Here is a 27,920-nt window from a genome sequence, read left to right as displayed (position 1 = left end):
AGGTCTTTTTAGTGGGCAGTTGGTGTCAAATAACTATTTCTACATCATGCTAAACGCAACTGTGGATTTTAAGACGCAAGACTTTTAAGCCCATAAAAATGGCTGTAATTCCTAAATGGGTAATGCATTTTTTTTTTTTTATAACCTTTGAATTAAAATGGAAAATTCACAGTTTTAGTACTTTGTGATTGCTTCATTTCAAATCCATTGTGGTGGTGTAGAAGCCAAATTGAGAATACAGTGTCCTTGTCCAAATATTTGAGGCTGGTCGTGTGTTTCTGAGAATGGGGCAAATGGCGAGCTCTCTGAAAACGACAGGTTAATTGAAATTAGCTTGTGACGGTTTTTCTTTTTGTTGTAGAGGTTGTGAAATCAATTTAGCGATGCCATATTTAAGTTTTACTTTTTAACTGACAGAATAACCTTTGCAATAGCTGTGAGCAAAAAACATTCATTTATCCATTAAGGTTTTCACCCTTTGGACTCCTGATTATTTTATGTCCCTGATAGATGGAGAATATGACTTGGCCTTGTATGTGTTTTTGCTTTGATTTCAGGTTTAAGAGTTGCTTCTCATATTTTTCAGATGGGTGACCGCGTGGGCCCTGTTGGAACAGGGGAGACCAGCTCTTCTCTGGGGATGTCTGGGGCATCTCAGAGGCTTTCTCCTGCCAGCTGGAGCAAGGCCCTGGACCGACAGGAGGCACTGGTAAGTACAAGTGCCCGAGTGTTGAATATAATTGTAACTGACCAGCTGGCAGTCATTTCAATCAGGCATGCGTATACTTATTAAATAATGTGTAATAATTTTTTGCACACTTATCTTACATTGGTGAACTGCATTGTTATTGTTGCTTTCTTTTTGAATAATTAACAGTGTAAGTGACAAAGCAGGTATATGATTTATTAAGAGTAGTAGGAGTAGCAGTAATAGTAGTATTAATATTGTATTAATATTATTAGTATTGAATAATCAAAAGGTGACTGGACCCATTTTGTATTTGGATTTTATTTTTACCAAAATATCAAGTGTAGGTAAACCTACAAGTGAAATGTGCTCTTTAATAATCAAAAGATGGATTTGCGTTGATGTGTCCCTGAACCCAACAACTACAAAAAAAATATCCAACAGTGCCCAGAAATGGGTATTATATATTTAAATTTATGTTAGTTTTCATTCTTTTAGCATCTGTATATTTCCTTCTCTTAGAACATTTTAAAGACTGGCTTTTCCATACACAGCACGAAAAACGCTGCATGTTGAAATTGAAATTGTAATCAATTAAACATCTGACGTACCAGTATTTGTGATGAGCTTTGAAGACCATGTTTAGTCATGGCTTTGCAATTATGAATGTCAGGATGCCATGGAGAACACAGACTCTGGGGCTCCAGTTGACAGACTGTTGGACTCGATCTACCTGAGGAGCGGCGCGGCACCAAAAAGACCTCAGGATTCAGCAAACCTTACTGTGTCTCAACTTCAAGGGAGCTTCCACTTCTCCCAGGTAAATGGGTAACTCAGGGGATAGGTGAAAATCATTTGTAGACCTGAGCGTAAAGCCATCTGTACTAGTACACGTTCCTAATCTAAACTACTCTTCTCCAGTCCGAATGACATTGCAGTGTTGCTCCTGTAGATCCTAGTGGTGTGAACCAGTGAATCGATGTAGTGTTCGCTCCTGGCATACAGCTTGATGTCATCCATGTAGAAGAGGTGGCTAATGGTTGCTCCATGCTGTAGTCTGTGTCCGTACCCAGTCTTGTTAATGATCTAATTGAGGGGGTTCAGGCCTATGCAGAACAGTAGTGGGGACAGAGCATCTCCTTGGTAAATCCCACACTTAGTGATTAGTGAGATTGGCTTGAAATTGGCCCCTAGTGGTGTTCTCCACATCTCCATTGAATTCCTGACGAAAGCTCTTAGGGTCCTGTTGATCTTTTATAGTTCTGGGCATTCCAGGATCCATTTCTGAGGCACTGATTCAAGGGCTTGTTTGTGAACAATCCAGGTGTTACAGGTTGGTCAGACTGATCGTACAGTCTTGAGTGACTTCTCTATCTACCAGTAGCTGGTGTTTTACTCTTCTGGTGTTATACTGCCGTTTCCTTTTTGGGCCCCACTCATGTACTGAGCCATGTGCTTGTTCGTCTTAGCTGCTATGATGCCTGACCCGACAGGAGCTTCCATCTTGTGCTGAGGCAGGTTTAAGGGCTGGGTATTTGGATGGACTGGTCCCTACTTCTGGGGATCCTTGGGGATCAAGACTGTCCAGCCTCCGTTCAGCCAATCCAGGTGCATCTCATCAATTAGCAGCTGATTCATTTGTGCTGCCAGGCGCTCATGGAGTGCAATTACCTTCTTTAGTCAGTAGATGGAGATCATATCAGGGCCTGGTGCTGTCCGACTCTTGGTATTAGAGACTCTTTCTTGGATGTCTGCCACTGTGATGGTTACCGGATCCTGTTCAGGAAGATTGCTGTGGTCTTCTCTTAGATCCACTAGTCACTGAGCGTTGTTGTTGTGTGTTGCATCCTTGTCCCATATGCTCTTCCAGTATTACTCCGTCTCCAGCCTCGTTGGGGCTGTCCTCATATTGTCCCCCTGCCACTGAGAGTACACCTTGGATGGTTCAGTGGAGAACATCTGGTTTATTTATATATATCTGTATATCTCTATCTATCTATCTATGTCAACAACTATGTTTCAGGCACTTCATCCAGATTGTGTTGACGGGAATGATGATGGTGTAGATGAGCCTGATGGTGCCAGGCCCTCCTTGGGCTTGAGAGGAGGACCCTGTGGTGATGTGACTGCCGCTGAGGCCTCAGACACTACCAGTGAGGATGGCAACAATCCCCTCTCCACATCCCTGGAAGCCAAGTATTTCTCTCAGAGCTTCCACCAGGAGCCAGATGATTCAGATGATGGCTGGAACCGTTGCCCAGATAACCTAGAGCAGGAATTTCAACAAGGTAGGTAGTCTTTATCCTTGAATAAATACTGAGGGGATGTGTATGTTTTGATTTTACTTCTCAGACTTGATACATATTGGTGTAACGTGTTAATAACACTGCTGCTCCCCTCAGGTGCCAGTGCTACTCATAATGTGGTGTATCTGAATGAAGAAGGGCAGTGGGTGACAGACCTGGCGTATTATTCGTCCTTTGAAAAGGAGGTTGCTGGAAAGACGCCAGAAAGTGCTGCCCCATTTGAGACCGAGGATTTTGTTCCTGCAAGTATGTACAAGTCCACAACCTTTTAGTGTTATTATATTTATATACAACACTGTTTTGTGTGTATATAAAATACATTGTGTGGGCTTTTGGATGATATTTTCTCCTCTTGCAGGTGATGCTATGGAAAAGATAGTGAAGGATCAAGAAGAATTTGAAAAGGAGCACCAGTTCATGCAGGTACATATCACAGGCTGTCCAGATTTTTTTATTTATTTTTTTAAACTAAGTCTCAGAATTTTGTTGGTATACTATTTAGAGCAGTTAGAGCTGCCATACAATAAAAGAAGGTTTTGACAGGAAGAAATCGCTGCTGTACTGTTGGGGTGTAAAGAATGGCTTGTGGTGTTATATTATATCATTCAGGAGGAACAGATCGAACCAGCCAGCAGCAACAGCACTTTTCACTCTGACTCGTCTTGGAAGTTCCCGATCAACAGCCACATCCTGATGAGAGCCTCCCAGGTCGCATCAGAATTTTTGCAAGGAGATGAAAGCTACCTGCGACTTTCTTTAGGGCAGTTTTTTGGACAGCGCTCTGAAGCTCTGGGCTGTTTGGGAAGCTCGGATGATTTAGTTAAAAGGGTCAGTACAAACTATTTTACAGAAATGAAAAATGTACTTTTGTCCCTGGTCAACATTTCTTCAACTCAGCAAGTTTGGGAGACTACTTAGTCTTCATTTACACGTAACTCTGGACATGGCAGGATAGATCCAGCTACCAGAGAGTTTTAATTCCAGAAATTATGAGAGTCCTAAAGAAGAAATGCAAAAAGTATTTGATTATTAAAAACACATTTTCTGTTCCTCTAGCCATCCTTTGGCTACATCATTACCTCTCCAGAGAAGAGAGAGCCATTTCCCTTGATTCACCCCTCAGAGTTCTCACATAGAGATGGCTCTCCTCCCAGTGATACCATGAATCTCAGTGAAGCAGACAAAACTCTCAACCCAGGTGTGTTTGTAGCATCTCTGGTGCTGAAGAATTATTTTCAAGGCTCATAGAATAGCACCTGATCTTTTCTGTGCTTTGTTTATTTTAAATGATCCACATTGTGCTTCTCTGCTTATGATCATCTTCTTGCAGAGGACCTAGATAAAACTCTCGAGGCTTCAGGTGAAAGGATGTCACCAAAAGGGGACACTGATCCAGACTCTTGTAAAAATGAGGTATTTGGATCTTTTTTGTTGTAAATATTTGAATATTTTAAGGGTTATATGCACAGCTTTATGACATAAAATCATTTCCCTCCTTAGGAATATGGTGTTAGAGCTGCACTTCCAGACACCAGTGAGGGCCCCAGTTCTGATTCAAGCTTGGGAAACCAGAGCTATGTGACCCCCGACAATAACAGCAGTCCACTGATGCTTAGTATCAGTACAATTGCTTCAGCCATTGCTGATGCTTCCATCAGCACTGACCCATCACAGCTGGCTGCCATGATCCTGGAGCTGTCTAAGAAGAGTAGGGTGAGGAATAACACAGAGGCTGCAAAAGCTGGACCTGCTGTCAGGAATGCCGAGGAACCTACCTCAGCTACACATGTAAGTCATGACTGTTTATTTAAGAAAACGTTTAAGGGTGTTATTTCCATGCTTGCCAAGCCATAAATCTTGATGCAAAAGCCAGGCTTTTCATCTGATGAACACAGTTGATCCCTCTCTAAACTTTCACTAAGCATTTATTAAAACATTCTTACTGTAAACATTTTGACATGTTAATACTTACAGTCTTTTTTTTGTACTTTAAACAAAATGTGCTTTATTTTTTGGTGACTTAGAGTACCTAGGTTAAGACCTATATATGAGATGGAGGAACTGTGAAGGTTCCAAAAAATTTCTTTCACTGTTTATCTTGAAATGACCATTTGAATCACTGTTTTGGCCTCTATCTAGATCCTCCATGAGCCAGATCAGAGTGCCATGCTAGACGCAATGCAGAGAAGGACCTGCATAGGAGAGATGAGTGGCTTTGATATGGAGAAATACTTGAAAAAGGTTGATGTATCTGGCAGCAGTGATTCCTCTGGGGCACACACTACCTTTGATTTGAGCAGTTGGGCTGGCAATTTCAGCAGCTCCCAGAGGAACCCTCAGGCAGGACATGCTGAGAATCAGGGGAACGTAGCCCCACACATGGACTGTGAGGCAAGCGTGACGACTGAGAAAGACCGAAGAGGAGAGGCAACGCTGGCACCCAGTAGACTTAGCCCTCATTCATCCTTGAGCTCTGCCAGAAGATCTGTGGGCTCTTCCACACACAAGCCTCCTACAGACACGGTGTTATCTTGTGCTGCTTCCTCAGCCACTACTTGTGGTTCATTAGGTGGACTCAAGCCAGGAGAAGTGAACCCACAAGCATCCAATGTTAGCCCTTGTAAAGCCCCAAACAAAACTAATAAAAGCTCCCCCTTGACCCAGCGGTTGAGGAGTGAAGGTCAGCAGCAGCATGAAAAGACATCCAGAAATTCTCCAGAGAAGAAAGCACCACCCAGAAGTGTCACTTCACAACCACTGGAGAAGCACGCTGGAAAAAATGTCCAGTCTTCATCTGGTGAGAAAAATCCACAAAACAAATATGAGTAATGATGTATATGGTACATTTAAAACATTACTATCCACCATAATGCAGATAATCAGTAAGGATTGCTGCAGTGGAAATATTGAGACGATAACTTTTTATTTATTTATTTTTTTTTGCCAAAAAGGTTTTTCTGAGCCGTGTATGGAGGAGACGCATTGTAACTTCAGACCGTCCACCTCTCCTCTTACGCACTCTTCTCCAAGTCAGACATCTGTTCCCAGTGCAGATGGGTATCTGTGAACTTTGTCCTTTGTTTCTATGAACAGATTTTTATTGTTGTTTGGTAGTGTTATTAGTATAAGTAGACTGAGTGACTTCATTTTAAATTCAACTCAAATCTTCAAGTGGTTATCCTGTTGTCTAGTGTGGAGTCATTTGTGGTTTTATGATTTAGTTAAACCTGATCACCACTGACAGCTAATAGACTTCTGCATTATTAGCCATTATTCATTTGTTACTTTACCATGTTGTTTTGCCTTCCTAGTATGCTGTCACCACCTTCATCTGGTGGAGGGCTGGCAAACAGACTTTCTCCTCAGAGTAACGGCTCCAGCCCTAGTCTCAGCAGGCTCACATACATCTCACTGAATGATGGCACTGTCTTACCTACACCTGAGAGGAAAAAGGTACACTACGAGAAAATAAAGTATGCCTAACTTGGGTTGTAACGGCATTGAAAATTTGATCGTTGTTACTTAAGGCAAAAAAAAATTGCAGGACTTCAGGAGATCAGGTTGTACTTTAAGATAAGCATGGATAGTTTGCTGTCATGGGGCGTTATTGTAAACATTTGTTTTGAAGAAGGTAATTGTTGAATCCCGCAGTTTGAAAATGTAGAAATTTTTTTTTATCTTCCAGATCTAATAGAGTTCACTAAATGCGTTCTTTCTTGTGCTTAGATGCATGAAATGATTATTTAGGTTTTCAGTCTTGGTTGTGCTGTTGGTGAAGACTGTTGTAGTGTATTTTTCTTCATTTCTCTTCTTTCTTTGTTTTGTTTTGTTTTTTGTGCTGTTTGGTTTGCTCTCAGCAGAATAACTCTAGCATGGCACTGAGCACCACCATCATCAGATTCAGCCCAACCCCACCTGTTGAACCAGGTGCACAGTCTCACCTGGACATTCCAGGTCTTCACAAAAGCCTCGATCAGGTGCAGCCACAGCATTCCAAAAGTCTAGACCCACTTCCTGCTCAGCCACGTAAAAGCCCAGAGCCCTCTCGTAGTGGTTCTGCTCTGAGCTGCACTCGCAGCCAGAGTGAATGTAACTACCACTGTCCTGGGGACAGAAGTGGGGACAGAAGTGGGGACATTTCCACCAGCTGCAGGAACCACAAACACCTCTCTGAGTCTAATGTAAGGCAACTCACTAAAGTGGACTCAGGATATTGTAGCAATCTGAACATTCAACAAACTAGCACCTCTACCGCTCCTCAAAGCTCCCAGCAGTGGGGTACTGCTGGGTCAGTGTCAGTGTATGCTGGAGGCCTCGGGATGCCTCCGTCCTATTCGTCGGAGGGACTTCACTATGTGCCCATCCCCAGCTTTAAACCTCAGTGTCCTGGCATGATTGACCTTCCCCATCAAGGAGATGTGCAGTCTCTCCTCGCCGGACGCGCTCTCTTAAACACTCAGCTGGCTCAGCAGTATCTGGGACCGGAAACTCCGTTACATCTAGCTGCTTATGTGGGAGCACCAGGAAGCAGTCTCTATAGCATGACCTCTGCAGGTTAGCCTTTACCTCGGTTTGCTTTTGTTTATCCAAAGTAACAGTGCTGACTGTTGGTACATCATGGTGGTTAAACCCAGAGAATATAAGTTTAAAATAATGCTCCTTCCTCTTCTCACAGGCATACCAAACAGTGATCTAACAGTGAGACATATTCACACTGCATCAGGCCATTTGGGGATTTCTGGGGCTGCTGGGTCCCATCTCCTTCCTAGACCACATCCGAGCCAACAGGACATTGGAATGATGGGGAAACCCTTCAGTCAGTATCCGGCAGATCCACTGGTGACAAGTGGTCTTGAAGAACTGAGAGGTAGCTTTGGTGTTAGTGTTTATATGATCATTATCAGTGATCAATTTCAATCAGTGTACTGTCCAGAAGTTTTGAAATGAAGCCATTATTATGCTGATGTCCTTCATACCTAGAGTCGTCATGACTGTGGGTAACAGTCATAAATTATGGTGTTTAAATCAGTGTCTATACTTTTAATATGTTTTATTACTCCTTCTTTTCTGCACTGAGGGCCAGTGTTTCGCTGCTTCATGTATCACTGTTCAACTGTCATCCTCAGGCCAAGTGGTGGTGCCAGAGGAGCTGCGGTTTCCTCATGCCTGCTGCGTGGGCATTGCCTCACAGACCTCCCTCAGCCTCTTTAACCCCTCTGAGAGATGGCAACAAGTTTCAATTACTGTTAATAGTCTGTCAATTGACGGAGAGAAGGTGAGCCCTATGTGTCACAGCACATATACAATATCTCTTCATTATCTCTCCAGTTATGGCTCAGTATTTTTACCTGTGCTTCAATCTTTCCTTCCAATCCCTACAGGTGGACAGCTTGCCTTACCAGTGGCTGATGGTGAAGAACAAGACAATCATTGGCCCAAAGAGTACTGAAGAGCAGAAGGTGTTGTTCATCCCTCCCCACAGCGGCGTCTACCAGTGTATCCTTAGTGTTAGCTCCTGGCCGGCATCTGCTGAGTCAGAGGTGGCTGCCAGGGCTAACATCTTTGCCAGAAGGGTGGTGCTTGTTGCCATAGCAGAGAACCCTGTTCTAGAGGTGAGGGTCCCCAGTGTGATGATCACACAAAGGAGCAAAATAAAAAAAAATTACTTGAGGGTTAATATTTAATGAGATAATATTTTGGTATATTCCGTTCTTTAGTGACACATTATGAAATACGTTACACAGTATTTAAAAGAGTCTCTCAAATTCTCTTTGATTCTCAGGTTGAAGTGAGCAAATCTGGTTGCTTGGATTTTGGAGACCTGCCTGGGGGCGGGGCTAAATCTCTTCCTCTGAAATTGCTCAACAGGACACACGCCACAGTACCCATCCGACTGGTCATCAGTGCGGTAAGTTAACATCACGTATTTTGACACTATTATAAGAGTTGCACATCTTCTTAGATCACTTGATGACTCAATGATGGGCTGAAAATATGGTGAGCACTTTTCACATAACTCACTCTGCAGTTAAAACCACATCAAAGCTAATGACAGAGCAAAAGCCAGAGACTGTTATTAGTATTTCTACATCCTAAAAAGTATCTGTACTGCCATTAATGAAAAACATCCTCTGAAAAATATTTAAGTAAACATTAAATGGTAATTAACAGTCATTACATGTATTTGGTTCCTTAATTTCTGTATGGTTCAGTTATTCTGCTTGATCTAAATTTGAGTGTGTTATAATATACACTACGATGGCACATAGATCACTAATAACAGCCCGTCCTTGCATTGGTTTGTTATGCAATAAAACACGGTTTACATTCTAAACTTTTATTCCAACAGAACGCCACAGCATGGCGATGCTTCACCTTTTCCAAGCACCCTGTTACCATGACATCTGAGGGAACACAGCCGGCTGGACACATGACCCCCATATCCTCCCCCTCTGTGGTGAATCACGTGATGCATGCCAGCTACGGAGAGGTTTGAGTTGCCAGAATGATTATAATCCTTGTCAGAGTCCGTCATTTAAAATATTTCATGGGTGCATGTTTTTGTTTCATGCTTACTCAAAGGCTTGCTGAGACATTTGTGGTATTTAAATATGGCTCGGCCAGTTTCAGAGATCCTGTCTGATTTTTCTGTCTTCACCTAAACAGCAGCTCATGATGTGACATAATAACCTTTTTTTCTTTTCTTTTCTTTTCTTTTCCCAGAATCCAGAAAGCTTCATGGTCTGGGTTCATTTCAAGGCCCCTCAGAAGTACACAGCTTCTTCAGGTAATCAACCTGGACATACACAACAAGTCACTTAACCTGATATTCTTAGAGTGGAAATTTAGATGAAACAAAATGACAAAACAGGATTGGAGGTTGTTTTCTGCTAAAGGAAACTGTATGATGTTGTGCTTTTTAGGAGAGCTTGGCCCAGCTGATGAGTACAGTGCACGTGTGGACATTGAAGTGGACTCCCCCGGTCAAAGTCGTGTGATCAGGAGCATTCCCCTCAGAGCCAGGTCGGGAACTGCAAGGGTCCATGCTCCTAAAGATCTGCAGGTATCTAAGCTGCTATATGGCTGTTCTCACACTAATGGGGACTAATTTAGCCTTTCTTCCTGCCCTCGTTAATACACTTTCTGTTACTATGACTTTGCACCAATGAGATCAGATTACTTTGGTATGGATAATTGCACTAAAAAAAATCACTTGACCACCATTTGACTAACAAAAAAAAAAAAAGAATTGAGAATAAAGCAGAACATTGAAGGAGTAGATTAAGAGGTTGATTGATTCACTTTTTTTCTGGCTGTTTTTTAAGCTCATTATTGTACTGAAGTTTCCACTTTCTATAAGAAAGGAGTTGTTGTGTCTCATCAGTGGTGATGGTGGTGTTGTTTGTGCCGTCTTATGTGTTTACTCATGTTTCTGGCATCTTCACTTGTTTGGTAATTAGTGCTAGCACTAGACATTTACTGTGAGCAGATGAGTGTATATACTGAATAAAATCTGTGACACTTAATAATTGTAAGACTACATGTTTTGAACCAAGGACATGTTTTCCAGCTAATGACACGTGCCTTTGAATTTGATTTATGTTTAAAGGGGGAGATGGAATTTGTAAAACAATCTTGTCAGTGTAGAAGAGGCCAGCTCCTCTTCAAGCCCAGCTTCTTTCAGCTACTCCCTTATTCATAAGTGGTTGCCTCAGTGGATGGCTCCACATATTTGATTTTGGCAGATTTGGCAGAACTCTCCAAGACTAATCATTTAAATGTTGGAGAAGTCGACTCAGCAACAGACGGAAACTGTTAGAAAAGGTTTTTTTGCAGCACTTGTAAGCACACATGGTTGGATTTTTTTTTTTTTTTTTTGCGTGTAAACAAACATGTATTAGGAGTAAAAAGAACATCCATCCATCCATCCATTCACTTCCGCTTATCCTGGTCAGGGTCGCGGGGGGGCTGGAGCCTATCCCAGCTGTCATAGGGCGAGAGGCAGGGTACACCCTGAACAGGTCGCCAGCCTGTCACAGGGCCAACACAGAGAGACGAACAACCTTTCACACTCACATTCACACCTATGGGCAATTTAGATTAGCCAATTAACCTAACCCCAGTAAGTGCATGTCTTTGGAATGTGGGAGGAAACCGGAGTACCCGGAGGAAACCCACGCAAGCACGGGGAGAACATGCAAACTCCACACAGAGAGAGGGAGCGGCCTGGGCCAAGGTGGAATCGCACCCAGGCCTTCCAGATGGTATTCTATCTGTGAGGCAACAGTGCTAACCACTGCGCCACCGTGCTGCCCGTAAAAAGAACATGTTTAATAAAATGTCACAAGCTGTAGTAATAAATCATTAATTTAACGGTGGACATATTTATTGTAATAAACCAAACTTTTTTTGTTAGCATGTCTAATTTTCCCATTTTGTCATCGTACCCTTTTGTTGAGTTTGTTGTGAATATTTTTTTTTTTCTTTTTTCTGCTGCTTTTGTCTAGACTGTCAGCTTGTCTGCTCCACTGGGTAAATCCAGTCAACAGACGTTGCCATTAAAGAATGCAGGAAACATTGATGCGCAGCTGAAACTCAAGGTAATTCTGACCTTTACTTTTCTTATTGGATTTGGGGTTTGGGTAAGCCTCTGTGACATTTTGGGCTCAGATTGTGGCACGCACAGCAGGGATCCTTTTGATATTTTGCTTATTTTTTGTGCTTTCTCAATTTTTACCTTCATTATTTATTTATTTTTTTAAACTTTCTCACTTTTTGTTTCTTCTTTTCTACTTTTTCTTTTCTTTTTTTCTCCCTCTCCGCATCTTTTCATCCTTGTTGCCCATTTTCCTGTGCTATTTGCTTTCGTTCTTGTTTACAGTGCAGTGACAGCGAGGACAGTTTTTCTGTCACACCCGATGAACTGACGCTGAGAGTGGGAGAGGAACACACCATCGTTGTGTTTTTCAAAGCACAGGGCACCAGAAGATGTAGAGAGAGGTATAGAAAACTTTCATGATTGTAAAAGGTTGTTTTTGTATTAACCAGATTTAAAGTCCTTTTAAATGCAAAAAAACCACAATTTTGTTCTGTAAAGGATTTCATCATATATAAACACAGGTGTGCCTTCTAGAACTCTAAAAAGATCTCTCTTGAATTTACTCTTCATTTTGATGAGCAATACTTTTCTCCCAGTCCTGCACTGTAATTTTGAAACCCCCAGAATATGTGTAAACTCAATCCTTATAATTAACTTTATATTACAGCCTTCTCACCATTTTGGTGCTACCATCCGGCCCTCAGTATGAAGTAACGCTAAAAGGAGAAGTAACCCCCGAGGACTCTGGAAAACATTCGCTCCCGTCTGCTGCTGCTGTGTGCGGCCCTGGTCTGACCAATAACGTCCCACCAATCCTCTCTAATAAGCAGTTTGTAGCCTGGGGAGGGGTCACCCTGGGACGTGCTGTGTAAGCAAAGTTTTTTTTTTGTTTTTATCCCCCCCAGTTTTCCATTAATTTCACTGCTACATACTTACAGAAAACGAAAACACGTTACAGGTATCAATTATTCATTGGAAAGTAATCAATAAAAATCTCAAGGCCCAGTGGTCCATCTTATTCTATTAAGACTTGTATAATGTTATTCATGAGAAGGGACAGGGCGCGTCCACAGAGAGTGTTATTCCTCAGAAGCTATTTCAACATAATGCACAATTTATTTATACTCTTTGAAGGGCAGCAGAGAAGAGACAGCAGTAGGAAAGCTAAATCCCCCCCAAGTCTTAGTATTCTTTAAGGTTTTAGCTAGGTCCAGATTTGACTTATTATTGACTTAAATTAGGAGTTTAGGTTAACGACTGTCAGTGTTCAACGTCTGTCAAAGAGCCAGTTTGACTGAGCACACCATGTACACTTGCTGTTCTCACAAAACCAACAGCACTGTGTTTTTTTTTTTGTTTGTTTTTTTTTTAGCCAACAGAAGCTGGTTCTTAGGAACAACTCAACTGACGTCACACAGCAGCTGCGTTTGCTTATTCGAGGCCAAGACCAAGACTGTTTTCAGGTACACGTCATCTCAATTCTTTCTTGTTCTTTGTTTTTGTGTTCGCACATCCTGTTTTTTAAAACTGACATCCTGGTTGGAATCACTGGCACACTTTATTTTGCTTTCTTGGGAATTGGGGATCTGGCACAGTGGCATGTAGTTAACGATTGCCTGAATCGCATTTGTTGAATTGGTTATCTGTTTGGATCTCAGCTCCAGAGTTTGTTCAGTCCTGAAGAACGTCTGACCCGACATGGAGAGCTGTCCCTCCGTCCTAGAGAGGACGTGACCATCCACCTTCTTTTTGCTCCCACTAGAGTGGCCTGCATGTTGGCCAAGCTGGAGATCAAGCAATCTGGAGTCCGGCCTTCACAGCCAGGGGTTAAATTCACTGTGAGGATGTGACTGTTAAAGCCAGTCCATATTTCTTTCTCTGAAATCATCAAGCGCACAGCAGTTTCTCTTATCACATTTTTACTCTTCTTTTGTCATGCAACACTTTGTTTCACTTTCTGTGTCTGTAGTTTAATTTAGTTCTTGTATCCCTGATCTTTAGATTCCACTGTCTGGTTATGGCGGCACCAGCAATATCATCCTAGAGGAACAGAGGAAACAGGCAGATGGCTACGTGACGACGCTGACCGACATCGCTGTTGGTCATGTCAGCAAAGTGTGTCTGTGCGTGAGGAACACAGGCTCCAGAGCAGCTTTCATCAAAGCTGTGGCCTTCTCTGATGTTCAGAATCGATCACTTATGGAGCCCTCAGTCATCAGCCTCGCACCTTCACAGTTTGTACTAAAGGAAAGGACACAAGAGGTAAGAGGATGGATACTGCGTATACAAATCTCACTAGTTCAAAATGTTCTGATAACAATAGCTGTTTGCTCCCCAAATTTCTTTACCTGTTTCAGTGTATCCCACTTTATCTTCCCAAATCCTTTTTTAAATCAATTGATAAAGCCTTTATCTCATTTATTTGGAATGGAAAGAAACCTAGGATACGGCTAGAACTGTTACAGAGACCTAAATCAAAAGGTGGCCTGGCCCTACCAAATCTTTGTCATTATTATTGGGCTGCAAATGTCCAAAAAAATCATCTACTGGCTCCACTCTCCTGACACAGACTGGTGACGCTTTGAAGCTGCGTGTTGCACCTCAACATCTCTTAGCGCCCTTGTCACCTCCAGCCCTCCCCTTTCTATATCAGATTTTACTAGCAACCTGGTTATCATAAACACCCTTAAGATATGGTTTCAATTTAAACAGAACTTTGGATTCAATAGCTTTCTTCACATCAGCTCTATACATAATAATCCTCTTTTCCCTCCAGCAAGATCAGACTCTGAATTTATTCTTTGGCAAAGACAAAGTATACATATATTTAAAGATTTGTACATCAATGGTGTTTTTGCAAGTTTTAATGACTTATCACATAAGTTTAACCTTCCCCGGTCCAGCCTATTCCGGTACTTCCAAGTCCGTCACTTTCTTCAGTGCCATGACCCTAATTTTCCAAATTTACCTTTGGAGTCTGCTTTAGATGAATTGTTAGGAATGCCTTTCAACCCAAAGAAACTTCAAGAATAAATGACTGGATAGCCTCTCTCCAAAATCCAACACTTGAAAACAACTGGGCAGAATGGATAAAGGAACTGGGGGAGGACCTGGAGGAGAATATCTGGATCAGTGCCCTACAAAGAGTGAATGACAGTTCCTCTTGTGCTAAGTTAAGCATGATACAATTCAAGGTTCTACATCGTATTCACTATTCTAAAGCTAGACTGGCGAAAATATACTCTAACACAGATGCAGGTTGTAACAGATGCCGGGGCACCCCTGCTAATTTAACCCATATGTTCTGGTTATGCCCATCCTTGATGTCCTATTGGTCTGGGATTTTTAGAATACTGTCAGAGGTACTTGATGTTAGTCTTCAACCTAGTGCAGCAACAGCTATATTTGGTGTCACAGATGGGAGATATTCTACAATGAGGAAAAAGCATAAACACATAGTTGCTTTTACAACTCTGCTTGCACGCAGACGAATATTGTTACACTGGAAATCCCGGAACCCACATAAACTGTCTTTGTGGCTGAGCGATTTGATGCAATTTATACAGTTGGAGAAGATTAAGTATACACTTAGAGGATCCAGAGACAAGTTCTTCTCTGTCTGGAATCCAGTACTGTCACATCTAGCTGGACTTCAAACCATGCCTCATTAGTAAACATATAGCAGTCTGCTCTCCTCTATATATATTTTGTCCTTTTCGGGAGTTTGTGCAAAGTTTTTTTTTTTTCTATTATTATTCCTGTTTTTCTTTTTTAATATACATATGCAAATGTGTATGTACGTGTGTGTATATGTTCACAGATTTACAAATATTCTTTTTCTTTTAATTATTGTAACTTTTTACTTTAACGGGTGAGTGTCCTGTATGTTAATAGAAGGGAGGGATGGGTGGGTTGGTGGGTGGGTGGTTACACTTAGGGTTTGTTTTTTTTTTTTGTGTGTGTGTTTTTTGGGGTTTCTTTGTTTTGTTTGGTTTTGTTTTTTTAGAAGAAAAAGAAAAAAAAAACAATAGCTGTTTGCTTTTTTTTCTTCTAATTCCTATGATTTGTATTTTCCTTGTGTATGCTCAAACTTGACCTTGTTGTTAATATGAATTTTCAGGTAATCACTGTGCTAATGAAGTCCACCCAAAGAGAACAGAGCCTTTGTCAGTCAGCCAGTGCACTGCTGGCTACAGTCTGTCTGTTCTGTGGTGATGAGGTCTCCAGGCAGCAGTACAGGAGGTGAGACTTTTCACCATTTGGTTGAGTCATTTTTGGACTGTTGAAGTATTAATGTTAATAGTTCACGGGACTGAGAATTAGTAGTGATTTAGTTAAATCTAAACCATCATATAGTAAAGATATTTTCAAATAATACGGATCTGTCTGGAAGGATCTGTAACACTTTACATCAGCACTAAAATGGCCCTCTGTTCTGTTCAATAATGGCCAGAGCACTACTTCAATAGATTAACTTTGACTGTATGAAATCAACTGGATCAATAATCCACGGTAAAGTTCAAAAGGGTCCAATAAAGGTTATTTTCTCAATACCCCCCCCCCCCCCCCAAAAAAAAAAAAACAAAAAAACAAAAAACAAATAAACAATACAATAAAATAAAATAATGATGTGATGTGTTTTCTTTTTTTTTTTCGTTCAGGTTACTTCAGAGCAAGCCAGAAGTTGCACGGAAGGCCCTGTCTGAGAACAGTCTGCTGAAAAACATAGACTTTAATGAGAAGTTCCTGGGAGAAGAAAATGTTACTGAGGGTAAGATATTGTGTTGTGGGGGGTGAGAGGGATTCTTTTCATAGACAGTGGTAACAATCTGCACTGTTTTTATGTTTCATTTTGCTGCTTTATTACTGATTAATTGGATCATGTAACCTACAACTTGTGGCTTTCCTTGTAACTTGTGAGTCTCATATGGAGACACCCCCCCCCCCCCCCGCACTTCACAAAAACAGTGTTTTATTGCCCCTTAAGGGGGGGACTACAATACTTTATACCATTTAGTCTCTCATGTGAGATGCCTTGGTTGCATATCTGAATAAAGCCAGAGAGAACATTAACATAAAATTGAGGGCAGCAGAGATTCATATTCTGCTTCTAAACAGGCCTTACATTCGACTCTGTTTAAAATTTTAATGTCTCACAAGTGATTTCCCTCCTGTGTAGCCTATGACCTGCCCCAGCGGCCCAATGAGGCCCACATCTTTTATGGCAACATGAGTAAGGTGGTCGTGTCGTTGCTTGGAAGTACTAAGAGCACAGACTTTGAGGAGAGCGAGCAGCTCAGAACCAGCCCAGAGACAGACAGGTAATGCCACACACATCAAATATTCCTTATCTGCTGGAATATACAAAGGCCTGGTTCATCTTAATACCAGTCTCTTGAACTGACTGCACCAATATGGGGATTCAAATAAGTCTGGAAAACACAAGACTGCTGTATCTCCTTGATACAGCGTGCTCATTTTATCTGGTCCGTTAGATTAGTAAGCACATTCAAGATTATGATGTGACATTTTAGCTCTCTTTGCTGCTCTTTTGATAAAGTTCTGTATGTACACAAAATGCACAGTTTAATGCTGTTGTGTGATTCCCAGTGGGTCATCAAATGGCAATGTGTCTCTGGATGTGCTGCCAGTGAAAGGGCCCCAGGGTCCAGCACTGAGAGTGGCTGAGTCTTCCTTAAAGGTACTATAAGCCCTCCTTAATAAACTTTAATGGTTTCTTACAATGACTATTGATTATTTTGGTGCTTTTTAAGCTGGCTGAGATTTAGACCTTTGCTTCACTCTATTTCATGTGAAAAATGTATCATTTTTGTTGATGATCTTGTTTTTTACCCTCTCCAGGCTTCAGAGCCATTACACAAACAGTCTGAGTCCTGGACCATTCACCCAGAACAACTTGTCCTTGCAGCTCCCACCATCAGTGAGTTGAATACAGACTTTAAGAGTACGAAGTGAGCTTAATGTGAGCGCAGCTGAAGCAACCAGTGAATTTGTTTTTTTATTGTTTTTTTAGATGGTCCCTCCACCACCAGTCAGGTCCAGATCCGAAACTGTACTTCCAGAGAGTTGAGCTTTGATTTGTCCTGGCCTGCCCACTGCCTCACCATCACTCCACAGCATGGAGTTATCGAGCCTCAGTAAGAATATGCTCAGAGTCAAGATATTTGGGTTACAATCTGATTCAGTTTATCCTTCTTATTTATTTCCATTTCTCACACTTTAGGCGATTTACGCCATGTTACACATCAGCTGAGTTTTGTTTGAGGTCCAGTGGATTCAGAAAGTAAAATTGCAATACAAGAAAGAGCAGAATGTGAAAACACTGAATACTTTCTCCACACATGTAATATGAGATGCAATCAAAGTGTTCCCATAAAAATCAAAACCATACCTGATTTTAAATTTTGTCGAGCTCCTCTTCAAGATCATCTTCTCAGGCATGTCTGTTTTCATTTCTCTTCTGTTCTGACCCGTTTCTCTCTGTGATATCACCTTGGTCCTCAAACATGAGTAGAGAGCCCATATTGACGTTTTTGAAAACATCATGAATGAGCACGAGAGCTGGGTCTCCGGGTGTGACTCGAGCGGTTTTCTGTTTGAATTCATCACCCATCGCTGCAAAACTGTTTGTCATCCTTTTCCACTCTAAAGCACACTGAAAATGCAGGTGTTGCTAATTAGAGGGAAAAAAAACACTCACCACCTGCCCTATCACCAGATTTTCCTCTTTGCAACTGAAAATCAAGCGAAAGGATTACTGTTTTCATATTTTTTTTTTTTAAAGGGGAGATGGGCCAGATTTGAGTCTGGTAAGACTCTTTGTAGGTCTGATTCCATAACTTTTTGATCACTCCTCAATCTGTCATTATAGTGGCTGTAGCTAAACAAAGACAGCTCCTACATTTAATGCATGTTCAAATCTATTAAGATTCTGTTTGTGCCTAATTTTGTCATTATTGTAAACCAAGGTGCCACCTGCAGATCTTGATCAGCCCCAACCCCTCACTAGCAACTAAATCCTCCCTACTTCCATGGAGTGGACAGATTTACGTGCAGTGTGATGGTCAGCAGAAGGTGCGGGACATTAGTGTCTTTTTAAACAAAATTCTGTCTTGGACTGTGAGAACCTGACGTGAGCTAAATCTAATCTGTACGATTCTGGTTTTAGTTTATTAAAGTTCAGATTCGTCGAGACCTTGCTCTGGATGTGTCTACAGCCCCAGCAGATGCAAGTCTGTCAGCCCTGCCTCCTCAGGCTGCTACCCCCTCGTTGCCTGTGGGCAGGCTCACCATGAGGCCATCGCTTACCCCGCAGACGCCTCAGGCCATGCTAGAGATCAACAACAAGACCATCCTCTTCCCCACCACCCCCTCGGGGGAAACATCGGGTAAGAACATGGCTTGCCCTGTCTAACATTAAAGCTCTACATTATGCTCAAGTCTGAAAAGCCTTACAACAATTATCTTCTAAAAGTTTAGGAGTAAAATACTTCCACACTGTCAGTTTTTATCAGTCGTGGTCTGTAGGTAGCACGTGATGCATCTAATCCTGTGGGAGACTGAATCTCTCTCTTGCTGTTCTTCAGAGGCTCAGCTGGAGGTGCAGAATGGGGAAGTGGAAGTGAGGTGGTACCTGTCATCATTTGCTCCTCCATATGTCAAGGTGCTTCTCCCTCCCCACCACCCCTTCATTATCTTTCTTCTGTAAACTGTTGTTCTGCTCCTCTCTCCTGGGAGCTCTCTGCTTTTACTGCTTTTTGTAGTTTATTTTGAATTTACTCTTTTATGTCAGTGTTGCAGGATCAGTTTTGTTTCATGAACTACTTTGGTAATTGCTTTGTACTTGTTCACACTCTTGATGTTGTTTTAATACTCAAATTTTATTGGCTGCTGAGCATAAGGTCAGATCAAAGTGTGGTCTTTACTTTCTCCTCAGGGGGTTGACAACACTGGAGACGTTTACCGGGCCACCTACACTGCTTTTAGATGCTCCAGGGTCTCAGGAACCCTGGGAGCTCATGAGAAGATGCAGGTAGGTACTCGCATCCAACTAGACTTGCCAGTAATTTTTAAAGCAGGTCATTATAAAGGGACAAAGATTTACTGCAAATGTTATGGTTTACATGGACAATGATCCTGTCATATTTTTAGTTCAAACTAAATGCAGGAAGTACAAGGAACTGAAAAAGAAAGAGGCATTGAAATGCACTGATCAAGCATAATAACATGAAGTGGATAACACTGATTATCTCCATCATGGCGTCTGTTAGGAAGCAAGTGAAATTTTTTTCCTTTAAAGTTGATGTGTTAGAAGCAGGAAAAACAGGGAAGCGTGAGGATTTGAGCGAGTTTGACAAGAGCCAAACTGTGATGGCTAGATGACTGGGTCAGAGCATCTCCAGAACTGCAGCTCTTGTGGGGTGTTCCTGGTCTGCAATGGTCACTGTCTGTCAAAAGTGTAACTAAAATTGCTGAAAAGGTTAATGTTGATTTTGATAGATGTCAGAATACACAGTGCATTACAGTTTGTTGTGTATGGGGCTGCATAGCTGCAGACCAGTCAGTATGCCCATTCTGTCCTCTGTCCACTGCCGAAAGCACCAACAGTGAGCACTGGAACTGGACCACAGAGCGATGGAAGAAAATGGCCTGGTCTGATGAATCATATTTTCTTTTAGATTATGTGGATGGCTGAGTGCATGTGTGTAATTTACCCAGGGGACACCTTGTACCTGGATGCACAATGAGAAGAAGGAGAGACAGTTAAGACAGGTTTGGCAATGTGATTCTTTGGGCAATGTTCTGCTGGGAAACCTGCTGCCATCCCTGTGGATGTTACTTTGACACGTACCGCCTACCTAAGCATTGCTGCAGCCCATGTACACCGTTTAATGGAAACTGTATTTCCTGATGGCCGTGGCCTTTTTCATCAGGATAATGCCCGCTGCCACAAAGCAAAAGTGGTTCAGGAATGGTTTGAGGAGCACAACAGTGAATTTGAGGTGTTGACTTGGCCTCTAAGTTCTCCAGATCTCAATCCAATCGAACATCTGTGGGATGTGCTGGACAAACAAGTCTGATCCATGGAGGTTCCACCTTGAAACTTACAGGACTTAAAGGATCTGTTGCTAACATCTTGGTGCAGATACCACAGCACACCTTCAGGGGTCTAGTGGAGTCCATGCCTCAATGGGTCAGGGTGTTTTGACAGCACAGGGGGACCAACACAATATTAGGCAGGTGGTCATAATGTTATGCTTGCTCAGTGTACATGTGTTGGAACTGGCGCTAATGACCAATTCAAAATGTATAAAACTATTTATTTTGGTTTTACATTTTTAAATTGGTGTTTTGTTAAGTCTTTCATTAGTTTTATTGTTCCTTTCACCACCTGTGCAATTAGTTTTACTGTTCACATTGGAATTCTCTTTTTAGTCAAGTGAAGCGCTGAAATAATGTTTCTCAGTTTCTTTCTCGCTCTGTTATCTGTGAGTTTTAAATGTTTTATCAAATAAAACAAGAAAATAAATGCTATACTGACACTGAAAGTTTATTTACTGTAATCTTTGGGATAATAAAACTTGTTTGATTTATGAGGCATTTAAGAAGTTTATATTTTCCATCTGGAAGCCTATCTGATAAGAACATGTGAGTATAATGTGCTTTTATAAGGTTAAGGAAAATCTAATTGTGTCCTCTGCCTTTTGTTTATCAGGTGCCCATTACCTTCCTACCCAGGGACAGAGGGGACTATGCCCAGTTCTGGGACTTGGAGTGTCACCCTGTGTCTGAGCCCCAGCAGAAAACCAGAATCCGCTTCCAGCTCTGTGGCACCGTGAGGACTTTGTTTTTACTTTATTTAACCAGAGAAGTAGACCTCTTGCAATATAGACTTTCTTCTGTGTAAGTGTTTTAACTTAGCCTTTTTTTTTTTTTTTTGGTGAGGAGAAAATACATTCAGGCATGGGAAAAAATTAAAACTATGGCATCAAAACCCAAAACTTTTAGCTTTTTATAGAACAAAACTCTGTCTTTATACCAATTTTAATCTACTCTACTATTATTTGATGTTCAGTCTGAGTCTAAAGAATGCATGCATGGCCAGTGTTCCCACTATAGCAACATTATGTATTATTAGCTTTCAGTTATTTTAAAATAAACTGCACATATTAGTAGTACCGTGACTGTGGCTTTTGTAGTTTAAGTGACAGAATTAACAAATGAGACAAGTGGGTTGTGGGATGGGAAGGAGAGCCACCCTGCTGAGAAGGGCCTGCGGGCTTCTTGTGTGTAACACTTTAAAGTGAAGTGTTATGACAGAATCAGTTAACTTAAGAGCATACATGCACAGCAAGTGGGATGTCAGAGAGATGGCGCCACATGAGTAGGTTAAGTGGCTGAGATGGTAGCGCTTTTGTTGTTGTTGCTTTATCTTTTAGATGCTGTGTTTAAAGAGAAATGCCAAGTCTTTCAGTAGAGTTAAATGCCAACCTGTGACTCTAGTTTGTAAAACTTTAGAAAAACAAAATGTAAAACATAGCACTCATATTTAGTTCTACACCTAACTGTCAGGTACATGTCCAAATCAAAGTCTCTGCATATAGTAAGTAGCTACGTCTCTCAGTGATGTGTGGTGTTAATATTCAAGCGTTTTTTTTATTGAGTGGCCATTTTTAAATAGCATTGAAACACTGGAAACACTAACAGGCCAAAATCTAAAATTATGCATGCGTGTTTGTGTCTGAAGGGAATAACGTCCGGACCAGTGGGAGGACCACAGGAAGGAGACTGCTCTCTGGTGAAGACAGAGGCCGCAGTCAAGACCAAGAAGACACCTGAATCCTCATCAGGCAAAACCAGGTCACTCCACTTAAATCTAATCATGCAGGTGATCCCAACCAGGATCTCTTTGTAGCTCAAAGTATAAACCAGTGAAGGAATGAGCTGCCCTCCCTTTAAGCCAGTTTTCTCCGGATTGGCTGCCCCTCACAAACAGAAGGTTTGAATAGCTGGTGGGTGGGGCTTCTGTGCTCATTGCACAGAGACTTCCTGTGCCTGTGTTTAGAGCAGCCTGAGCTTGTGGCTCGCTGGGGTTATTCATACAAACTCTGACCTTTTTATTTATTTAGTTATTAAACTTCAGCGTATCCACCACTGTAACAGTATATATTTGACAGAAAATTCAAAACGCCATAATAGGGCCCCTTTAGTCATTTATACCTTGTTTTTTTTTTTGTTTTGTTTTTTTTTTAACATTCGATTGTGTCATTGTGAATTTGTGGTTGTTTCATGATGGTTATGCTTCCTGTTTAAAGTGGCACAATTTCTAATCCTCAGCCAGGAGGAGACTGTGCGGAGGTGTGTGTATTCTCCACAGGACCTGTACACCTTCCCAGCCACACGGGTGGGTGAGTCCAGCTCTCTAAAGGTCAACATCCGCAACAACTCGTCCGTCACGCATGAGGTGAGGCATACTTTATTCTCTTGAAGATGTAAGAGGAGGCTTTTTTTTTTTTTTTAACTTGCTTACTGCAGCAGAAAGTGAAGTTCACTACATGCATATCTTGTCTAGAAAAGTGAAGCTGTCAGGGTTGGTGCAAGCAAGGAAGGAAGTCTATGAAAGATGGTTTTAAAAGAAGCCATTTGTTGAGTTTGAGTTGCCTCTGGAGATGACACCTTGTCATCCCGGACATAATGTGTTCAGGAAGCACGTTTAGGCTTCAGGACCTGAGTACAGATCCTAGCTCACCTTAAGTATATTTGTGCTTCTCTGTACCAGTAAAAGAAATTGCATGCCTAATTTGATGTATATTATAGTGAATGATAAATTCAATAACACTGCCTAACACATGTCGCTCTGCTTTGCATGGATTTGATTTGTGATGTGTGGCTTCTCTAATTGACTTGCAGCTGAAATTTGTAAACCCTAGGGAGCCCTTCTACATCAAGCATTCCAAATACTCTCTGAGGTGAGTCTCATGTTCATTACCCCCAACACAAACTCTCCTTTTGATTGCTAGTTTATACTTTGCCTTCACTACAGTCTGTTTAAGCTTTAGGGTTTATGTGAACCTGTTGAAGTTGTTCTAGTATTATTATCTTAAGACTAAGTTGATAGGTAATAATGTTTAGTCAAAAACACGTTCTTTGTTCTAACTTGGAGACTGTGTAATGTCACTTTCCCATTGTGAATGCTCACTGTGGGAGGTCCTGTGAGATGCTGGGACCTGGAGGATGATGATGCTATCTGTAGTGTATACTTGAGGCCTCGAGGAGTGCTGATGTTTTGCATTTGGAAGGGGCGGCCTGGTCGCAGGTACCAGTTGTTGTACTGTGCTGGTGAGGGACTGTGTTCAGACTGTGCATGGTGCATTTGCTTCATTGACAAAAATAAGTATTGTCACACATTCCATTGTGAAACATGGCAGTTATGTCAAACGATGCCACAACCTGAACCTTCCCCAGCTTTGCAGTAGGTGTGCTGTGAGCACTGCTGTGTGTGGATTTGTGATTGTGGAGTTCCGAGCATGTTGTGGCTCTTTTCCATGTGTCCACTGGTCTTATGAAGGCTTTTTAAAAATGTTGAAATCAGAGTTCCAAAACTCTTCTTCAGTTTCCTTTGTAAAGGTGTTAGTGTGAGCATTTAGTTATGAAATACATCTATATCTTAAATTGGTCAAAAGCCAACTGGAAAGTAACCAGTACAATTTAAGCATTTCCTCTGACCTGATCTAAAAGTCAAACTGAACCTGAAAGTAAATGCGGTGGAAGGAGGGATTAACTACTGACAGCATATTAGTTAATCTCTCCTTTCATTTTCTGCTGCTTTTTCCATGTCCAGGTTGTGAATGAATCATTAATATTGGTGTTACTGTTATATGGCTACATTGAGTGATTGTTTTCACTATTGATTCATGATTTGTTCCACGCAATGTGTGTAAACAGTAACCATTAAATAAAACAACCTTTACAATTTCAGTAAGGATGCTCAATTATAGCCAAAAATCACACTTATTTTGGTCAATATTGGGATCACATTTTGTTTAACTTGTAATATAATTAAATTTGTATTCTGTGTAATAAATACTTATTCTGGCATTTACTTTCTCTCAGTAGATCTTGTGCTTGAGCTGAACTAATCTGAATCAGTCAGTGAGCTCTACAGAATATTCACTTTACCTGGTGTAAGACGAGAGAAAACAAGAAGCTATGATAAAAGGAAATGCAATCAAATGTCTGGGTTTGTTTAATTAACCAATAAATTATTGATTCAAAATAGCTAATAATTGCATTAATAGGTTAATTGACTAAATTCCAGGTCAGAGTGTTGCATTGTAGTGCAAAGTGGTTGTGACTGATATCAGACTGTGGTTGTGAAACAGGTATTATAGACATCTTACCTTCAGCTCTGTGAGCCCTGCAGAAACTCTGCATCGTGCCCTCTCATTGCGCACACACATCCGCACTGGATACAGTGCTCTCTTCATGTCAGTTACAGTGTAGTATTTTCAGATAAATGCAGTGCATATTTGGTTGTATTTTGAATCTATATTTGTGCTAGTTCCCATTATGTATTCATACTCTAACATTTGAAATTCATATTGTTGTTTAGTAACCATCTTTGTTCTTCCCCATCCATTAGATGCCAGCACTATCTGAAGCTACCTGTCCAGTTCAAGCCCAGTACTGCAGGCGGACACACCGGTTTGCTGCTCATCCAGTCAGAAACAAGTGGAAGTCTTGTTATTCAGCTGACTGGTGAGGCATTGCCTTGAATTCACCAGTTTTACCATCCTACGCCACCTCCTCATGCTGCCTGGCTTTGCGTGGATGCTCCTCTCTGTGCTCTTCATTGTGGGAGAGATGAGAGTGACAGAGAAGAAGAGGCAAAGGAGCTAAGGATCAAATAATGGCAGTGCTGGATCTGAATCCTCCTTTTGCCATCATGTTTGGAGATGTGCACTGTAGCTGATTGAGTGGGACTGACTGAGACTCCTGCCAACACAGTCCCAGCTGCCTCTGGATAAAGCACAGGTGTCCTCAGCTGGCCCATGAAAAATGATCGTCCCCGTTTGTGCCTGAAGCTGAATGGTTTGAATCTGGCCAGCTCACAATTAGTCTGCACCGCTGTGGCATTCCAAAGAGCTAATAATTTTTGTCACTTGACTCTGGATCTGGCATTTTGCTTTATCCCTGAGTCATGTCACAAGGCAGCACTGTTGTTGTTGCCACAGTCGGTCAGGCAGCATTGGTACCAGTTGAGATACTTTGGGATTACTTGGAGTTGGGCATTCAGGAGTGCCTTTGTTTGCTGTTTGGTAATATCGCTGCAGGGACTTTGTTTTTGGAAAAGCCACATTGTTGCCTTTTATTGTTGTGTTACATAGTGGAAATCAGAAAAAAAAAAACCTTTTTGTCTCAGAACCTGATGCAGTCATTTCTGCCATTAACTCCCAATTGAAACAAGGACCAGAATAGATTTAAAGCTTCAGTTTTCCTGGAGTGCATTTTTAAAACTGCTCTTCTAGGTCTGTCTACATTTCACATTTTCCTCATCTTCTGTGCTAGTGTTTGTTTCTATGGAGATGGCGCTTCATTTTGCAGGGCCCACCTGCACAGTGGCCTTTGTCAGCACCATGTGCTGACTTCCACACAACCTCCAAGACTCATTCCAAACAGTCCAGATGTACTTAATTTAGTCATGTTCAGGGCAGCTCACAGCAACATTAGGATGGTTAATGATTGTTATTACATGCTAAAAGAGTTTCCTCTGGTGGGGTTTTCGTTCGGCAGCTTGCCAGGTCTGTTCAGTATGGTTGCCATGGTAAAACTGGTGTTAATCACTGTTCCAGTCACAGAAAATTAGCTCCCTGTTTCCTCTTTTAGCTCTGGGGCAAATGGCCAAAATTGCTTGGGGGTTTTGGAGTTGCTTCCATAATCAGTTTTGGAACTGGAATGAGATGGGGATGGGCAAATACATGTACACTTCATCACAGATGTGTTGTTAACCTGCTAGGTGCCACACGTTGTGACAATACTTTGAAGAACACAATTCTTTAGTACTGTTTTTCTTTTTCTTTTTTTTTTATACTTGTGTAGCAAGTTTTAACATGAAGGCAGCATACTGTCAAACACCCCAACATGTTTTGATTTACAATTTGCACATGCTTTAAATAGCAGTTATGTAATATATTGTATGTATTGTATGTTTAAATAAAGATTTGTGACAAGTCGTTGCCATTTTTTCTTTTTCTTTTTAACCCAGAGGGGAAGTCAACATGGACAAAGATGATTTATATAAAATATAGTTGAACAGTAGATTTATGTTCTTGTTTATCTTTGAAATTTAGATATTTGTTTTTATCCAGACTTTATCTCCACAGTATGGCTGCTTCTTAATGCTACGCCTTGCTAAAAAATCTAGCAGGAACCCAGTCAAGTTATTTTATAGGAAGATGATGTGTTTTCAGAACGTTCTGTTGGTTGGATTATCAATTGGTTTGGATGACACAGCAGCTTCCACACGGTGGAAGCAGCACTATATAAAAACCTTCAGATTGGCTGTCACCTAATGAGCTTTTAGTAAGTGGATTCTGGGCATTGATTAAAAAGGAAAAAGTGAAGAACGCTCAAAATTTACTTTATGGTCATGGTTTAGTTTGTGACTTAATGAAGCTAACCAGATTTGACTTCCAGTTAATGCACAGTTAAATATCCCATGACAATATGACTTTCTATAGACTGCAAATGCTTCTGGTCACACAGCACACAGGGAAAACACTGCCTAGTTTTTCTGTAACTTTATTTTAACCTGCTTATAAAAGCAGCTTCCTGAAAACAAAGCCTGACTTACTGAAATTAAAGTCTGGCTTAGCTGTTGGACAAACACTGAAAAATTCAACTGAGAATAAAGGAACGCATTAAACCAGTGTTGAATGTACAGTTTTGAATGCATGTGACGTGGCTGACAGTAATACCTGTACTGTCCTGCACACGTGGCACAGGAGATTACATCCTTGTATTCAGTTTGTTCAGTCATTTTGTATTTATGCAGCAATGCAATGTTTACTTTTAAAACATTGCATTGTCTGGCTCTTTCAAATTCTGCACAAAAACCCTGCAGATCTGCCAATGAAACAATCGACAGACAGGGCTTGTGACAAATAGGGAGCTTACGCCGTACTTGTGCAGTTAGGCCTTACTATAGATGTTTTATTTTTCTCCAGTGGTTATGTAGTGTTTGTATAATGTGTAATATCTGAAATTCATGTAATATTTCTTAGTCTTGTGTATCTCTGAAGCACCT

At 41.3% G+C, this 27,920-nt stretch overlaps 1 protein-coding gene across 1 annotated transcript in view; it reads left to right on the top strand.

The window, feature by feature from the left end:
- cep192 (centrosomal protein 192) overlaps positions 1-26,844 on the top strand; it is a 32,006-nt gene extending 5,162 nt beyond the window's left edge. Inside the window, exons 12-52 of the mRNA XM_030749326.1 lie at positions 587-709; positions 1,362-1,508; positions 2,712-2,976; positions 3,091-3,240; positions 3,353-3,417; positions 3,604-3,822; positions 4,051-4,192; positions 4,325-4,407; positions 4,495-4,782; positions 5,134-5,791; positions 5,946-6,051; positions 6,306-6,447; positions 6,855-7,548; positions 7,670-7,861; positions 8,121-8,269; positions 8,376-8,606; positions 8,777-8,902; positions 9,344-9,484; positions 9,718-9,781; positions 9,918-10,057; positions 11,502-11,594; positions 11,876-11,994; positions 12,261-12,461; positions 12,966-13,056; positions 13,252-13,431; positions 13,595-13,855; positions 15,714-15,835; positions 16,255-16,364; positions 16,773-16,914; positions 17,204-17,294; positions 17,456-17,534; positions 17,628-17,751; positions 18,583-18,688; positions 18,783-19,002; positions 19,201-19,277; positions 19,551-19,646; positions 21,330-21,449; positions 22,362-22,474; positions 22,952-23,078; positions 23,525-23,583; positions 25,257-26,844. Of these exons, the coding sequence (XP_030605186.1) occupies positions 587-709; positions 1,362-1,508; positions 2,712-2,976; positions 3,091-3,240; positions 3,353-3,417; positions 3,604-3,822; positions 4,051-4,192; positions 4,325-4,407; positions 4,495-4,782; positions 5,134-5,791; positions 5,946-6,051; positions 6,306-6,447; positions 6,855-7,548; positions 7,670-7,861; positions 8,121-8,269; positions 8,376-8,606; positions 8,777-8,902; positions 9,344-9,484; positions 9,718-9,781; positions 9,918-10,057; positions 11,502-11,594; positions 11,876-11,994; positions 12,261-12,461; positions 12,966-13,056; positions 13,252-13,431; positions 13,595-13,855; positions 15,714-15,835; positions 16,255-16,364; positions 16,773-16,914; positions 17,204-17,294; positions 17,456-17,534; positions 17,628-17,751; positions 18,583-18,688; positions 18,783-19,002; positions 19,201-19,277; positions 19,551-19,646; positions 21,330-21,449; positions 22,362-22,474; positions 22,952-23,078; positions 23,525-23,583; positions 25,257-25,389 (6,789 nt within the window). The 3' untranslated portion in view covers positions 25,390-26,844. The remainder of the gene's footprint in view (positions 1-586; positions 710-1,361; positions 1,509-2,711; positions 2,977-3,090; positions 3,241-3,352; positions 3,418-3,603; positions 3,823-4,050; positions 4,193-4,324; positions 4,408-4,494; positions 4,783-5,133; positions 5,792-5,945; positions 6,052-6,305; positions 6,448-6,854; positions 7,549-7,669; positions 7,862-8,120; positions 8,270-8,375; positions 8,607-8,776; positions 8,903-9,343; positions 9,485-9,717; positions 9,782-9,917; positions 10,058-11,501; positions 11,595-11,875; positions 11,995-12,260; positions 12,462-12,965; positions 13,057-13,251; positions 13,432-13,594; positions 13,856-15,713; positions 15,836-16,254; positions 16,365-16,772; positions 16,915-17,203; positions 17,295-17,455; positions 17,535-17,627; positions 17,752-18,582; positions 18,689-18,782; positions 19,003-19,200; positions 19,278-19,550; positions 19,647-21,329; positions 21,450-22,361; positions 22,475-22,951; positions 23,079-23,524; positions 23,584-25,256) is intronic.
- Positions 26,845-27,920: the final 1,076 nt, after the last annotated feature.

Source organism: Archocentrus centrarchus, chromosome 16, assembly GCF_007364275.1.
Source record: "Archocentrus centrarchus isolate MPI-CPG fArcCen1 chromosome 16, fArcCen1, whole genome shotgun sequence".
NCBI lineage: Eukaryota > Metazoa > Chordata > Actinopteri > Cichliformes > Cichlidae > Archocentrus > Archocentrus centrarchus.
Note: the sequence above shows the minus strand (reverse complement) of the source record. Positions and strands in the feature narration are given on the sequence as shown.